A 17,784-nucleotide genomic window follows, 5' to 3' on the forward strand; every position below is an offset into this window, starting at 1 on the left:
ACCTAATCTCATACCCTCTCACCCCCACTACAGGAGCTCCTCAGGGCTGTTCTCTCTCCCCATGGCACTTCTCACTTTACACCAGCCACCCAACGTCCATGGACAGCTGTATGAAAATAATAAAATATGCAGATGACACAACCATTGTAGGCCTCATCTCTAACAATGATGAAACCCAGTACCGCGTATAAGTGGACCAAGCTGTCAAACAATGACCTCCTGCTTAATACAGCCAAAGCCCAGGAATTCATTGCTGACCGCTGATGCATGCCGAATCCCAAAATACCCATACAAATAGACGGAGAGCCCATCACCGCCACTGATTCTTAAGTTCTGAACACATAATTGCTATACTCGACAACGACTTTACTTCCTTAGGCAGCTTGAAAAATACTGGATCAAGCATTAACTTCTCATTCTGTTCTTCTCAGCCATCATCAAGTCTAACATCGCATTCTTATATTACAGTATGTTATGGCAGTATGGACACCCAAGCACGGAAAAAACTACAGTGGATTGTCAAGGCATCCAAAATCATAGGCAATCCACTCCCCTCAGTTGAATCTCTCTAAACTCACCAGACTGTAAAGCGAACAAAGATCATCTCTGACCCCTCACATCCTGCTCAACACACTAATCCAATCTTCAGGAAGTTGCTCCAGGTCGCTATCCCCTAAGACTAACTGATTCACAAAGTTTTTTTCCCCCCTAGTTATCAGGACTCTGAATTCCTCCCTATAGTCCCCTCCTCACACAGTGCAAGCATACGTATGCCTATGCATATGTACCATTCACCTATTTTATGTGGTTCTGTGTAATATGTTCTGTATCACTGAATTGTTTCGTAATAATATGTGGAGTGTCTGCTGTTGTCCATGTATGTATTGTGCTGCAGAGTTTTTGCATATTGTACCAAAAAACAGTTCCACCGGCCTTAGTCGTGTGGCTAATAAACGTATTTATTTTTCTATAGTTATATATATATATATATATATATATATATAAAATCTGTATATTTATACATTTATTATTTATATGTAATTATATTTATTTTTCTATATATGTTGTATAATGCACATATTTTTACATATTTTTTCTCTTATAATTTCACTTATGCTTATATATCCCCCCCCCCCCCCCAGCAGAGTGTGAGCAACTGTAACTTGACCCAGTTTCCCCTCGGGATCAATAAAGTATTTGTGATTATGTTGATAGTTCTTTTTAGCCATGCAAAACCTGGGTTTGAAATGGGTGTTCTTCAAAATGTCTTTTCAGGCAGTCATGTCAAACTGAGGTGTGGAATATTTGTAGGAGTATAATGGAAAGAGATTTTAATATGGTGTGTGGTTGTTAGAGAAGAAGAGTTTTTTGGTGGATTTGTGGAGGGGAGCACTTTTGTTGTGATTGGGGAAGGAGGGAGGGTGATATTGGATTTTGGTTAAACGGTATACTGTGTGTGGTGTATGTGTATTTTTTGTTTGATTTCTTTGATTTGGTGGGGGGGGGGGGGTCTGTAGACCTCACTATTTTCTGTTTTGTCTACCTGTGTTGTAATTTTTTATTCTTGTCCTCTTAGATTCTGTAGAGTTCCGTGGGTTTGTGAAATGTTTTATTTCCCTATTGGTTTGGTATATGTGTATTGCATTTTTTAATGTTTTTTCTATAGAATAAAAGAAAAAAAAAGCTGCAAATAGATCGTTACCTTTTGAAATAACTACAACATCTTGGCCATGGAGAGAACACTGGCATTCATTGAAACTTTGTTTTTCAAAAATACAATTAACCTTTCATGTTATGCATTTATTTCATCCTTTTTTCTTTAAAATTTTTAGTTAATGTTTTAGATTTTAAAAAAAAGAAGCTGCATAACAGGTTCTGTTCAATTGTTTATAACAGGGTGAAATAGATTTTTAAAGCAGTTATTCCTTCTCACTTAGAAAACCCATCCAAAGGCAACATCTTTCCCATTCTGCCACAATGGTTTACTCTAGTCGTTGTCTTTATCTTGCTCTTTTTTCTCTATTTTTTTTTTCTCTTCCCTACTCTCTCTGTCAGACTCAGGGAAGAGCGTGGTGGTCCAGGGATGTTGGTGCTGACTCCAACCAGAGAACTGGCCCTGCAGATTGAAGCTGAGTGCAACAAGTACACCTTCAAGAATTTTAAGAGGTGCTTCCTGTTTATTTATGTATTAGCAAACTATTCAGGGGCATTCCCAGTCATGATCAATGTAATGTCAGTCGGATACTAAGGCCGGATTCAGACAGGAGGCGGAAGCATCTCGAAGCATAAATTTACATGCGTGTAGGAGCTTGGCTGTTCACACCATAAGCGCATTTCTCCATGCCGGTTACACGCGAATCCTCATTCTCTCTAGATTAAATGTACAAAAGAAATTTTCTCTCTCGCTCTTTGTTTCTCTCTCTCTTTCTCTCTCTGTCTTATCTCTGTCTGCACACGTGTGTTTCTGCTCGTCTGTCTGACTCTTTCAGGAGAACAGCAGGGAGAGGGGCAGGAAAATGAAAAGGGTTGGCAAGCAAGGGATGCATATTTCATCATTTATCAGAATCAGATCATTTACCTTTGTTACTCTGTGCCCTGTTCTGGTGCACTGCTCATCACTTCCAGCTGTTTCCGCCTTCCACCTTTGTGAGAATTGGCTTCATGAGATCGATAACTGCTGTTTATTCTCTTACTATCACTTTTCTATATTCTGCCCTAACCTCTTCATTTGTTATACTGATTTAGCTATTTTCTGTGCTTAGTTTACTTATTACTAGATTCTCCAGTTTTCTTTCTCAAATGACTCGTTTTATTAGGCAGTCTCTAATTCTTAATTTTTTACTTTGAGCTTAGCAGTTGGCTCTTGCATTTGCAGTCAAAGCAGCCTTGTTAAAACGATGGTTGGTGGGGATTATTCCGCAGTTACAGATAGGATGTCTCTACTAGAGAAACATGTCCGTGATTTAGAGTAGCTTCTGTCAGCTAGGATTATGTTAGACGGGATGGGCACTTGAGGTAGTCTTCGCCCCAGGCCTGACAGCAGACATAACATTACGGTCATTTAGCCGACGCTTTTATCCAAAGCGACTTACAATAAGTGCAATTAATGTAAGAAATCAGGAGAACTACTAGTCACCAGAGGTCATAAGTGCATCTAAACAAGCAACTAAGAGCAAAACCAGTGCTAAAGTAAAAGTGCAAGAAAGAGATTTTTTTTTTTAATGAGTGAATACAATAAGTGCTAAGAACAAGTAACAGGGTAGTAGTTCTGAAAGAGGTGAGTTTTCAACCTGCGCCGAAAGATGGGCAGCAACTCCACTGTCCTGACATCAGTGGGGAGTTCATTCCACCAGTGTGGGGCCAGGACAGAAAAGAGCCGTGACTGGGTCGATCGGCAGCAGGGGCCTCTGAGCGACGGGGCAACCAGGCGTCCCGAGGCAGCAGAGCGAAGTGGTCTGGCGGGGGGGTAGGGCTTGACCATGGCCTGGAGATGGGAAGGAGCTGTTCCTTTCACTTCCCTGTAGGCTAGCACCAGAGTCTTAAACTGGATGCGAGCAGCTACTGGGAGCCAGTGGAACTTAGGGTGGTTGAACACCAGACGAGCTGCAGCTTTCTGAACAAGCTCCAGAGGTCTGATGGCCGACGTCGGGGCGCCAGCAAGGAGGGAGTTGCCGTAGTCCAGCCGGGAGATGACCAGAGCCTGGATGAGCACCTGTGCTGTCTTGTCTTTGAGGAATGCGTGAATCCTCCAGATGTTATAGAGGAGAAATCTGCAGGAGTGAGCAACTGATGCAACGCTTGCAGCAAACGACAGTTGGTCGTCCAGGATCACACCCAGATTCCTCATAGTCCGAGTTGGTGTCACCACGGTGTTGTCAATGGTGATGGCCAGGTCTCGGTGTGTGCAACCTTTCCCTGGGAGGAACATCAGCTCTGTCTTGTCCAGATTGAGCTTCAGGTGGTGTGTCACCATCCACTTCAAGATGTCCGTCAAGCATGCAGCAATGCGTGTCTCTACTTGTTTGTCAGAGGGAGGAAAGGACAAGATCAGCTGGGTGTCATCAGCATAACAATGGTAAGAGAAGTCATGCGAGCGAATAACAGAAACCAGGGATGTCGTGTACAAGGAGAAAAGGAGAGGACCCAGAACTGAACCCTGTGGAACGCCTGTAGTCAGTCTGCGAGGCTCCGACACAGATCCCCTCCATGTCACCTGGTAAGAGCGACCTGTCAGGTAGGTTGCAAGCATTGAGAGTGCAGAGCCTGTGAAACCCAGCCCCTCAAGGGTAGAGAGGAGGATCTGGTGGTTCACTGTGTCAAACGCAGTGGACAGGTCCAGGAGTATCAGGACAGAGGAAAGAGAGTTTGCTCTCGCAGAGTGCAGCGATTCTGTCGCTGCAAGGAGGGCCGTCTCTGTCAAGTGACCCACCCTGAACCCCGACTGGTTGGGGTCCAGGAGGTTCTGGTGGAAGTACAAAGAAAGCTGGTTAAAGACAGCATGTTGGAAAGTTTTGGATAGAAAGGGTAGAAGGGAAACCGGTCTGTAGTTTTTGACATCAGAGGGGTTAAGTGATGGTATCTTGAGAAGGGGGGTGACTCTAGCAGTCTTGAAGGCAGATGGAAAGCATCCTGCCTGGAGGGAGGTGTTGATGAGGTGGGTTAGATAGGGAAGGAGTTCAGGTGCTATAGACTGAAGAAGAGGGGGGGGACCGGGTCAAGGGAACATGTGGTGGGGCGATTGGATGTGGTGAGGTTTAGAACCTCGTCGGGGGAGAGGGGAGCGAGGAGCGAGGTGGGATAGGGTGGGACGTGGAGAGGTGAGGGAGGGTGCAGAGGGTGGGATAGTGTAAGCAGCACTAACCGGGTGGTGAGAAGAGGAGGATCTGATGTCATTTACCTTCTTGTCAAAGAAGTTAGCGAAGTCATCAGGGAGAAGGGAGGAAGTAGGGGGAGGAGGTGGGGGTTGAAGAAGTGTAGAGAAGGTTTCAAAGAGTTTCTTAGGATTAGAGGCAGAGGATAGGATTTTAGAGCGATAGCAGAGCCTTAGCAGCAGAAAGGGAGGAAGAGAAAGTGGAAAGAAGAGATTGGAAGTTGAGAAGTTCATCTGGGAGTTTGCCTTTTCTTCATTTGCACTCTGCCACTCTCAGGCTCTGTCTGTCAGTACGTACTGAGTCGGTCAGCCAAGGGGCAGGTGGAGTTGGGCGTGCAGGCCTGGAGGTGAGAGGACAGAGATTGTCCAGAGAAGAGGAGAGGGTAGAGAGAAGAAGATCAGTAGCAGTGTCAGGGGGTAGGAGAGAGAAAAATGCAGGTGTAGGAAGGATAAAGGTAGCAGAGGAAGAAAGATCAGTGGCGGAGAGAGAGCGGAGGTGTCTACGGATGGAAACCATGTGGGTAGGGGAAGGGACTGAGGGGGGAGAGAGAGTAGGACATGAAATAGTCGTCAGAGAGCTGGAGGGGGAGTAACAGAGAGATTGGAAATAGGACAGTGTCTAGTAAAGATAAGGTCCAGCTGGTTGCCGGCCTTGTGGGTAGGAGGAGAGGGTGAGAGGTGAAGGTCAAAGGAGGAGAAGAAAGAGAGAAGAGGATCTAGCTTGTTAGTGTGGATGTTGAAGTCACCGACCTGCTATTGTTAGCACTAGTTCAGCCTCTTCAGCAGATGCAGCAGTTTGTCTCTGTTTACCGGTGTGGGAAGGCTCACAAGAGCAAGCCACCAGTCACGTGGCCTGGTCTGCAGTCACCTCTCCTGACTGCAAACCAGTTTTCGCCACTCACCAGCCCTGTTGGTAGTCCTATTGGCCAGCCTGCCTCTCCCGCTCCTGTTGGCAGAGTAAAGCAACGCACGCTAAAACATTAAGCTAAAACGTTAAAACCACTGACAGGTGATTGATTATATGACATGTGAATAACATTGAATATCTCATCTTTATGCATGCTCAATAATCCAGGTAAGAAAATTACAGAAAGTTTAATCATTTCATCCGGACATGTTTAGTGGGAGAAATGTTTCATCACTCATCTAAGTGACCTCTTAAGTCTCAACTGACTGCTGGTATCCCCCCCCCCCCGCTTATAAACAATACAGTGGCATAACGACTGAAAACAACGACCAGTTTAATATGCAGATTACCGTGACCATTAATTAGAGTTTCATTGGCCATGTGTACTATTCACAGATGCAATCACATCATTATAAAATGGCGACAGATGTGCAAATGGGCTTACACGTAAGAGCCTGCAAATGAAATCTTTGGTCAAGGGCCACCGAACTAACAAGATCCTGCAGAAGGCATAGAGCGAGCTGTTGAACAAAAGGGTGAGACGAACTAATTTTACTGTCAACGCTTTGAAAGCCAAAGAGCAGCAGATCCAAGAGAGACTCATATCGTGTCTAGATGAGACCACTTTCCAACTTGTGATTGAGTTCACGGAGAAGGCTCATCTAGCTCAACACGGAAAGTCAAAACCCAGGCAGCAAAAGAAGTTCGCCCTACTTACTGAATGCCAGAGAAATCAGCAAAAAAGGACGGCACCGTCATCAGCAGACAGATAGACGGGTGCCAGAGACACGGTGGCGATGTGGACAAGTAGGTGAAGAATCTTTCTGACAGACAACCCACACAGGCAGAGAAAGACATCCTTGCTAAGGGGCTGAATTTTGCTGTCACACCAAGGCAAATCCCATTAGTGGAACTGATCACAGCCGTGGAATCAGCGATACCTAAAACAACATCGCGGACCTGGAAGCGGCGCAACTGCGGACGAAAGTTTCCGCCTGCCTCAGCAATGCGAAGGCACCGCCGTCCAACATCAGTAGAGACGAGAGGAAAGCTCTCACGACTCTCAGTAAGGACAATAACATCATCATCCTTCCGGCAGACAAAAGAAAATGCACTGTTGTATTAAACCAGATGGACTATCATGAGAAAGTTGTGATGTTATTTAGAGACATGAATACTTGTGAGCCCCTGAAAGGAGATTCAGGCAGTGGTTACTAGAAAAAGGTGATAGATTGTCTGAAGCTGTTAGAACAGGACAATGGTATTGACAGAATTTTGTACCACAGATTATACTCAGAGGAAGCTACACCTAGTCTGTATCGTTTACCTAAGATACATAAACCGGATGTGCCTCTACGGCCTATTGTTTGCATCATTAACTCAGTGATGTATAACATCTCAAAAGTTTCTTGCATCTATCTACCCATTGGTAGGCAGTAATGAACATCACATTCCCAACACTATGGATGTTGTGGATAAGGTGAGGAATGTCATTATGGAGAGGGATGAAACAATGGTCTCTTATGATGTTAAGTCTCTCTTCACGTGTGTTCCTGTTGATGAAGCAGTGGAGGTAGTCCATATGAAATTACAAAATGACCCCACCCTTAGCAATAGGACCACCCTTAACACTGACCCAAGTGTGTTTGCTCCTGAAGCTGTGTTTTCAGCCCATGTATTTCACATACAGGGGGCAGTACTATAGGCAGAGGCATGGGTGTGCTATGGGTTCCCCAGTTACACCTGTAGTGGCCAAGGAAGTGGAAAAGAGGCTCTGATGTCCTATCCAGGGACACCACCTACCCATTGGTTCCGATTTGTGGACGACACCTGGGTTAAAATTAAATCTCACACATTTCACCGACCACATTAACTCTGTGGACACCACATCAAGTTCACCAGGGAGGATGTGAAAAATGACAGGTTAGCCTTCTTACAGTTTGAAATTGCCGTTGGTGATGGGGGACATTTGATTGTTGGTGTTTACCGTAAACCACTGATCAGTACTTAAGGTTTGACTCTCATCATCCACTGGAGCACAAACTAGGAGTCATCAGGACGCTGTACCACTGAGCTGACAACGTCCCCACCAACACAGCGGTCGGGGAAGGGGAGAAATCCCACATTAAACAGGCCCTGGTTAAGTGGGGTTATCCTAACTGGGTGTTTGTCAAAGCCAGGAAGACACCAAAACAATCAAAGGGAGGAGGAAGACAACAGCTGTCTAAGCGTAAACCAGTGGTGATTCCATATGTGGCGAGTGTCGGAACAGTTGAGACACGTGTTTCCCAAACACCCCATCTTAGTTGCTCTGAAACCCCAAAACAATTTGTACCAGAAATTGGTCCACCCCAAGGATCAGGTCCCTCGGCAAGAGCAGCAATATAGTGTATGCTGTTAAGTGCCGGGAGGATTGCCGTGACTTGTACATTGGGGAAACTAAACAGATGCTGGCCAAGAGGATGACACAACACAGGAGTGCTAGCACATCAGACCAGGACTCCACAGTCTCCACTATACAGGGCAGTGGCCACTCTTTCAAGGATGAGGATGTGCACATCCTTGATAGGGAGGAATGCTGGTTTGAACGAGGAGTCAACGAGGCCATCTATGTGAAGACGGAATGACCATCCCTGAACCGAGGCGCGGGGGCCTAAGAGTACATCTGTCACCATCTTACAATACTGTGATTGCAACTATTCCCAAACCCTCTGAATAGTACACATGGCCATTGAAACTAGTTAATGCTCACGGCAGTTTGCATATGAAACTGATTATTTTCAGTCTTTATGCCCCCACTGTATTGTTTACAGGGTGGGGACACGTGCAGTCAGTTTAGACTGAAGAGGTCACTTAGATGATGATGAAACACTTCTCAATAAACGTTGTGTCCAGATGAACTGATTCAACTTTCTGTGACATTATCTCATTACTATAGCACCTGATAAGGGGTGGGATATATTAGGCAGCAAGCAAACACTCCATTCTTGAAGTTCCAGATGAAAGGGCCATCTGACACGCTCATGCACAACACTGACAATAACACTCTATGTAACTAAAATATCACACACTAGCTTTTTTCTTTTAGCCTGGTTATATTTGAAGGTTAAGCACAGCAGTGGAAATTGTGTTCTCTGTTGTTGAGTTCATGTCGGACCGACGTTACGCTCTTTGGTGTGTGTGTGTGTGTGAGAGAGAGAGAGAAAGGAGGACAGAGATGGAGGAACTAACAGTATGGAGTGAAATTTGTAACGTTTTGGCATGCTTTTCTTACCAACCGGGTGGGTTTTATGGCACCTGGCATGCTCCTCTTACCTTAGAAAAGTGGTCTGACTCCTCAATGCTTCTCTTCTGTGTTTGTGTTTGTGTTGTTAGAGTGTTGTGCTGTGCTTCGGGAGAGTAAGGCTGCGTCGAAGGCGCACGTTGCACAGCGGACTTGTTTTAATCGACTGGCCGATGAAAATATGCTGATAATGATTTGAAAAATGACGAATATCTAAGCTGATAATCGGCCATACCGATAACCGGTCGATCCCTAGTCAGTACCTACCAAAATTGTTCCAACGAAGGACAACTGGTGAACCGGCAACAGGGTCATGGGTTCCCAAGGCTCATTGATGCATTTGGGCAGTGAAGGCTAGCCCAGCTGGTTCGATCCCACAGAAGAGCTATTGTAGCACAAATTGCTGAAAAAGTTAATGCTAGATATGATGGACAGCTGTCAGAACACAATGCATCACAGCTTGCTGTGTATGGTGCTGCATAGCCACAGACCAGTCAGTGCCCATGATGACTCCTGTCCATTGTCAAAAACACCTGCAATGGGCACGTGAGCGTCAGAACTGGACCATGGAGCAGTGGAAGAAAGTGGCCTGGTCTGATGAGTCAGGTTTTCTTTTACATCATGTGGATGGCTGGATGCGTGTGCATCATTTACCTGGGGAAGAGATGGCACCAGGATGCACTATTGACAGAAGACAAGTCGGCAGAGGCAGTGTGATGCTCTGGGAATGTTCTGGGCAATGTTGTACTGGGAAACCTTGGGTCCTGGCACTCATGTGGATGTTACTTCAACATGTACCACCTACCTAAACATCATTGCAGACCAGGTACATCCCTTCATGGTAGTGGTATTCCCTGATGGCAGTGGCCTCTTTCTGCAGGATAATGCACTCTGCCACACTGCAAAAATTGTTCAGGAATAGTTTGGAGAACATGACGGAGTTCAAGGTGTTGCCTTGGCCTCTAAATTCCCCATATCTCAATCCGATTGAGCCTCTGTGGCATGTGCTGGAAAAGCAAGTCCGATCCATGGAGGCCCCACCTCGCAACTAATAGGACTTGAAGGATCTGCTGCTAACGTCTTGGTGCCACATACCACCTTAAGGGGTCTTGTGGAGTCCATGGCTCGACAGGTCAGAGCTGTTTTGGCAGCACTAGGGGTGCTTACACAATATTAGGCAGGTGGTTTTAATGTTTCGGTCTGTATATTTGACTTGTTTGGCAAAGGGAATGTGGGTGTGCAGTGTACATAAATACTGCCTTCAGCATTGTGTTAAATACTGCACCTGTACTATGCCATGTCCCCCTGGTGAGGCATGAAAGACATTACTGACTTCTGGTGGTCAACTGGGGAACCACAGTTGTGATAATCCCAGATTATTTGGGACTAATGTCATAAAAAAGATGACAAATTTCTACAGCAGATCTGTTTGAAGTTGATGCTGAACAAAAGTCCTACAATTGAGGTTAAAACTTGTATTTTTTTACATTTCTCACTCTCAATCTCTCACTCTCAGTGTCTGTGTCTATGGCGGTGGTGACAGGAGAAATCAAATCCAAGTGGTGAGGGCCGGGGTGGACATTGTGATTGCAACGCCAGGGCGTCTAAATGATCTACAGATGAATGAGCTCATCAACCTCCGCTCCATCACCTATTTGGTAATTGTGTGTGGTGGGAAGTAGCAAGGATTTGGGAGGGGTGGGTTTTTGGTGTCTTTTATCCACTTTACCTTACGGTACTATTGGCACAAAAGAAATCAAACTCCTGTCCCATCAAGCTACACATGGAGTAGAACCCCTTACTTACTTATATGTTGGTCTCATGTTTTACTATCGCTCTATTCCTTTAAGCACCACAGAGAATTGAACCACAAAGTCATGTAGTGTTACTGTCCTAGGCCCCTCAATAAGCCACCCTGTCTATAGTATGTAAAAAAAACATGCACTGGGGAAGTATTCCTTTACATATTCAGGGGAATTTTTCTCTCTCTCTTTCTGTCAACTATACTGCTGAATGCTTAAGGTGTTGGACGAGGCAGACCGCATGCTGGACATGGGCTTTGAGCCACAGATTATGAAGATTCTGCTGGACATTCGCCCAGACAGACAGACTGTCATGACCAGGTGAAAACAGTCCATTTCACATCAGTATGCGATACACTTACAGCACAAAATCTGCCAAAGAGCAACAGAGGACGTTAATAAAATCAAAAGGACAAGTCAAATTTGAGACATTTGATAGTTTCAGAACAGTCCAGTGTTACCCAGTATTCAGACAGATTGTTTGTGTATTCAGAGAGAACACTCCAGACCCTGGATATTCTGGTTTTCTGTAATATTTTGAATAAGTTGTTTACATGGATTCGGCTAAGCAAAGGTGGATGTTTTCACATGTAATTTTTGCTTTTAATGCACTTTTTGTTTTAATATTTATTGTGTGTTATTTGTTTTTATGCGACACTGTGGTCCTTGTGAAACACAATTTCGTTCCCTTGTATGTATGACACATGCATATGAGGCAATGACAAGAAAAGTAGTCTTAAGTACTGTGTGTTGTCACTGCCGCTGAAGGTGCCTGTAATTAGTATTGAGTCAATTTCAAATACTTTTCATCAGTTTCAATCTATTTATTTATTTACATTTTCAATTCAAGTCAATTTTATTTGTATAGCCCAGTATCACAAATTACAAATTTGTCTCCGGGGGCTTTACAGCTACACAACATCCTGTCCTTAGACCCTCACATGGGATAAGGAACAACTCCCTTAAAAAAAAAAAACCTTTAACAGGGAGAAAAACCAGGATTAAAGCTCAGGGAGAGCAACAGAGGAGGACCTCTCTCCCAAGATGCACAACGTGACATGATGTTGTGTTTACACAATTTACACAACACATCATTGAAAGAGGATAACATAATTATAATGACTGTTTTTCTTGGTGGGGCAGGGGGTGAAAAAAATGTCATTCAGTGATGTAAAATAAAATATGAAAGAGTCCAAGGAAAGTAAATGCTTCCTAAAGTATGCTTCCTAAAAATGTATTCTTGTAGAAATAACTGGTCCTAATCCAGAGCCCTGTTGGTTGTTTCAGTGCTACCTGGCCGACTGGTGTGAGAAGACTGGCAAAATCCTACCTAAGCAATCCTATGATGGTGTACGTGGGCACCCTGGATTTAGCAGTGAGTGGAGAAAGATGCAGCGACTCTGTCACTTTGTCGATACAGAAAGAATCACAACATTCACACATTCATCTGTCATACATGCAGAGGGATTTACCCCGGTCACACTGACACACATGCCATACTGACGGGCCGACACAGGAACCACCGGGATTTCACTCCTACCAAAAACCACCACGGGCAGTCAAAATGACGGCTGGTTTTTAAACTGTATTCTGTCAAGATGAATACCCAATTGCGATATTAATGCATTACATATGTTAGTATGTCTGTTTGGAAAAGACTGACACCAAAATTAACATTTTAACAACTATAATACTATTTTTAAACAAGTTAAACTTCAGAGAGACATGGTCGAACTTCAGTAGCAAAATTTAAAAAAGTGAAAATATTACCTAAAAACAAATTTGCAGATGACATTGTGATCTGTAGTGAGAGTAGGGTGCGGGTGGAGGAGAGCCTGGAGGGGTGGAGGTATGCACTGGAGAGAAGAGGAATGAAAGTCAGTAGGAGCAAGATGGAATACCTATGCGTGAATGAGAGGGAGGACAGTGGAATGATGAGGATGCAAGGAGTAGAGGTGACGAAGGTGTATGAGTTTAAATACTTGGGGTCAACTGTCCAAAGTAACGGGGAGTGCAGAAGAGAGGTGAAAAAGAGAGTGTAGGCAGGGTGGAGTGGGTGGAGAAGAGTGTCAGGAGTGATTAGTGACAGAAGGATACCAGCAAGAGATAAAGGGAAGGTTTACAAGATGGTAGTGAGACCAGCTATGTTATATGGTTTGGAGACAGCGGCACTGATGAAAAGACAGGAGGAGGAGATGGAGGTGGCAGAGTTGAAGATGATAAGATTTTCACTGGGAGTGATGAAGAAGGACAGGATTAGGAACGAGTATATTAGAGGGACAGCTCAGGTTGGACGGTTTGGAGACAAAGCAAGAGAGGCAAGACTGAGATGGTTTGGACATGTGTGGAGGAGAGATGCTGGGTATACTGGGAGAAGGATGCTGAATATGGAGCTGCCAGGGAAGAGGAGAAGAGGAAGGCCAAAGAGGAGGTTTATGGAGGTGGTGAGAGAGGACATGCAGGTGGCTGGCGTGACAGAGGAAGATGCAGAGGACAGGAAGAGATGGAAACGGATGAGCCGCTGTGGCGCCCCCTAACGGGAGCAGCTGAAAGTAGTAGTAGTAGTTGTAGTACCACCTGAAAAACAAAAAGGAAAACACATATTGCTAATCTAACAAACGTAACAAGGCCTATAAAACGTGAAATGTAAAGAAAGAACTGAAAATAAATATTGAAACAGTCCAAAACAACGACCGGAACTTAAAAACTACTAGAACGGCCGGTTTTTAAACTCTGTTCTGTCAAGATAAATACCCAGTTGAGATATTAATGTATTACATATGTTATTAGTATGTCTGTTATGAAACTAACTGATGCCAAAATTAAAAAATCTGTGAGTGCAATCGATCTAAAACTAATTTTAATGCAATTTTAGGAGAATTCAGGGAGCAGCAGGTCTGTATCTTTTCTTTTTTTTTTTCTTTTTTTTTTTCACAAAGTCAGTAAACTTTGAAATTCCAAAACCGTCAAAATGACGGCCTTGGTCGTTCTAGGTGTTCACAACACAAGTGCGGCGTGAAGAGGTGGATTGTCCCCTCACAGACTCCCACATTACACCCACTGTTGCCCACACACCCGAGAGGGTGTGAGCTGTGTGGATTCCTGGTGTAACTGTCCATCATTTGAAAGTGGAGTCAATTTCAAGCACAAGCTCTATCCATACTAAACAGGATACATTCCCTTTTTTTCCCTAAAGGGGCACGTGTCGGTTTATGTATTTCATTTATGCTATTTCTTTTTATTGCTTCATGATGTTTTAGTTTTTAATTTATCTTGTGCTTTTTTTTTTTCCTTTTCTTCAATTTTCCCCCTTTTTCTCCGCAACTGTATCTGGCCAATTACCCAAAGCCGTCCCAGTCGCTGCTCCACCCGCTCTCTGCCGATCCGGGGAGCGCCCCGACAGACCAAAGGAGGCGCTAGTGCAGCGACCAGGACAAACATCCACATCCGACTTCCTGCCCGCAGACACGGCCAATTGTGTCCCTAGATAGAAAGATAGATAGATAGATAGATAAATTATTCTATTAGCCGCGTGACCAAGGCCGGTGGAATTTGTTTTTGGTACACTTTTTTTGTGCTGCAGAGTGTAAAGCGCACTAAAAAAATATTCCACCGGCCTTGGTCGTGTGGCTAATCAAATAATCTATCTATCTAGGGACAACCAAACAAGCCAGAGGTAACACAGGGATTCGACCTGGCGATCCCGTGTTGGTAGGCAACGGAATAGACTGCCACACCACCCGCTCGCATCTTATTGTGCTTTTATTTGTTTTATGATATCATTGTTTTGAAAATTACCACAAAGTTTTGTGTTGTTGTTGTTGTTTACTATTAAATTTGGAAAAGAAATGGTGGCGTTCATCTGGACTTGATATTAACAGTGCTCCTCTGGCTCACAGGCGGTAGACACAGTGCAACAGCTGGTGCGGGTAGTCAGTGAAGAAGAGAAAAAGTTCCACGTCTTTGGCTTCATCCGCAACATGTTGCCCCAGGATAAAGTGCTCATCTTTGTCGGCAGGAAATTAGTGTAAGTGAAGAATGGGATTTCTAACAAACATGATTCCTCAGTGTGACAGGAAGTCGAACTCCACATGCTGGTGTAGCTGCTTTATCTGGCCAAATTCCCAAATGAAGATGCACGAACGCATACATAATTTTTAGATTTGGCCTTTTTTTTGGGGGGGGACAAATCCCCCCCCCCAACTGTACCCTGCCAATTACCCCACTCTTCCGAGCCGTCCTGGTCTCTGCTCCACCTCCTCTGCCGATCCGAGGAGGGCTGCAGAGTACCACATGCCTCCTCCCATACACGTGGAGTTGCCAGCTGCTTCTTTTCACCTGACAGTGAGGAGTTTCACCAGGGGGACATAGCACCTGGGAGGATCATGCAAGTCCCCCCCCCCCCCAACAGGTGCCCTGACCGACCAGAGGAGGCGCTAGTGCGGCGACCAGGACACATACCCACATCTGGCTTCCCACCCGCAGACATGACGAATTGTGTCTGTAGGGACGCCCGACCAAGCTGGAGGCAACATGGGGATTCGAACCAGCGATCCCCATGTTGTTAGGCAACAGAATAGACTGCTACACTAGCCAGATGCCCTCTAGATTTGAACTTCTAAATGCTTGGCAATTTACCTGCCAGAGTGACTGAAAAAGTTACCACCACCATTTACCAGTGCAGGCATAGTTTGGTTGACCACATACCATGCAGACTTTGGTTTACCATGCTTTCTCATTTTGGGACCCTGGATTTTACTGTGCCATCTCTCATCTATGGGGTGGGGGAGGTCCTGAACAAAAGATAAGTGGCCAACCATTTTTGACAAACTCAAGTCTTGCCAATCTTAATTGCAAAACTGGGGTGCTTAGGGAGTACAGTCATATGTATTTTAAAGTGTGAGCTTAATCTTGTTAACTATGTGTGGGATGTAACTGAGCACCTCTGCTAGTCTTTAGTGTGTGACTCAACCTCAGTGCTTTTGACCTCTTTACAGTCTCTATGGGCTCTGTGAGCAACTTGTAGCCACTGCAATGGGCATGTCATTGTTTTAATGTTTCAAACTTGAATTTCATTGTGTTTGTGTGTGCGAACCCAGGGCTGATGACCTGGCAAGTGACCTTTCCCTGCAAGGTATAGCGGTGCAGTGTCTTCATGGTGGCCATGAGCAGTGTGACCGTGAGGGGGCCCTGAGGGACTTCAAAGAGGGTATGCAACTGCAGTTCAATTAACTACGTCATAAGTATTTACTTACCACTGTCAGAGTGATTTCCAGTGAATGTAACTTAGTCTGTCAGATAAAGGAGAAAGAAGGAATTTTATATAAACCAGGGAAGGCCAAATTTTATTCAAGTCATGTACATAGAAATGGTTAACCTCTTCCATAGATGGTAAATTTAAGTTTCTTGTATTTTCACAGAAAGGTGAATCAGTTCATCTGGACACAACGTTTAATTGACAGACACGTTTCATCATCATCTAAGTGACCTCTTCAGTCTCAACTGACTGCAGGTTTACCACCCTTATAAACAATACAGTGGCATAACGACCGAAAAAATTATCAGTTTCATGTGCAAATATGGGCATGACCATTAACTACCATTTCAATGGCCATGTGTACTGTTCACAGGGGACTGGGTTCACAGAGTTGCAATCACAACATTGTAAGATGGTGACAGATGTACTATTAGGCCCCCCCCTCGGTTCAGGCATGGTCGTTCCCTCTTAATATAGATGGTCTCTTTTGCCCCTTTTCCACTACATGGTACCGGCTAAACTGAACTCGCCCTTTTCTTGTTTTCCATTGCTGGAAAGTACCGGCATTTTGGTAACTGTTAACACTTTTCTGTTACCACCTTTGTCGATGTTCCAAAAAAACCGGAGCGGGTACCAAAATCAATGCAGACCTCTGATTGGTCAGAGAAACGCGTCACTGCGTCATTTTGCATCGTGCGCATGGGATATCACCTGGCATTTTTAAATGTCGAAGCGGCGTTATCTTAAAAGTATATTTTGAAATTATCACTATGACGACCACCTACAGTGAGGGGATACTGTTACAGTAATGGAAAACGACACAAAAGCGGGTCGAGTAAAGTTGAGCCGGTACCATGTAGTGGAAAACGAGCCTGTTCAAACCAGCATTCCTCCCTATCAAGGATGTGCACGTCCTTGATAGGGAAGAATGCAGGAAAATAACTTTGTAGTTTTCTGGTGACCATTCCACTGCTGTCGACAATCCAATATCTGCTCACCAACTAAGGTCTGTCACTGGTCTGCTTAATGTCAGGAGTCTCAAACGGCCCATGTCAAATCTTTTTTGTAATACACATGTGAATAAGTTAATCGTTGTAAATCACATTTTGTTGGCCTTACGCATATGAAATAGGTAGCGATTGTACAGAAAACGGCTTGTGTTCTATTATAACAGGTGTCTGAAATTCAGATTTGACCAGAAATATAAAGCACTTTGAGTGGCTGTTGCAGCTGGAAAAGCGCTATATAAAATGCAACTTGATCCTGATCCTTGAAAGAGTGGCCACTGGCCTGTAGATGGTGTAGACTGTGGAGTCCTGGTCTGTAGATGGTGTAGACTGTGGAGTCCTGGCCTGTAGATGGTGTAGACTGTGGAGTCCTGGTCTGTAGACTGTGGAGTCCTGGCCTGTAGATGGTGTGTAGACTGTGGAGTCCTGGTCTGTAGATGGTGTAGACTGTGGAGTCCTGGTCTGTAGATGGTGTAGACTGTGGTGTCCTGGTTTGACGTGTTACCTTTTCTGTGTTGTACCATCCTCTTGGCCAGCGTCTGTTTGGTTTCCCTGATGCACAAGTCACGGCAATCCTCCTGGCACTCAACAGCTACATATATTGCTCTGTTTGTGCCGGGGGACCCGATGCTTGGGGTACACCAACTTTTGGTGAAGA

The 17,784-nt window shown here is 44.7% G+C and overlaps 1 protein-coding gene across 1 annotated transcript in view; it reads left to right on the forward strand.

Moving 5' to 3' along the window:
• ddx43 (DEAD (Asp-Glu-Ala-Asp) box polypeptide 43) overlaps positions 1-17,784 on the forward strand; it is a 58,600-nt gene that overhangs the window by 25,076 nt on the left and 15,740 nt on the right. Inside the window, exons 9-14 of the mRNA XM_056292241.1 lie at positions 2,056-2,166; positions 10,577-10,718; positions 11,083-11,183; positions 12,150-12,237; positions 14,762-14,889; positions 15,962-16,071. Of these exons, the coding sequence (XP_056148216.1) occupies positions 2,056-2,166; positions 10,577-10,718; positions 11,083-11,183; positions 12,150-12,237; positions 14,762-14,889; positions 15,962-16,071 (680 nt within the window). The remainder of the gene's footprint in view (positions 1-2,055; positions 2,167-10,576; positions 10,719-11,082; positions 11,184-12,149; positions 12,238-14,761; positions 14,890-15,961; positions 16,072-17,784) is intronic.

The sequence above is a fragment of the Lampris incognitus genome, chromosome 13, assembly GCF_029633865.1.
Source record: "Lampris incognitus isolate fLamInc1 chromosome 13, fLamInc1.hap2, whole genome shotgun sequence".
Classification (NCBI taxonomy): domain Eukaryota; kingdom Metazoa; phylum Chordata; class Actinopteri; order Lampriformes; family Lampridae; genus Lampris; species Lampris incognitus.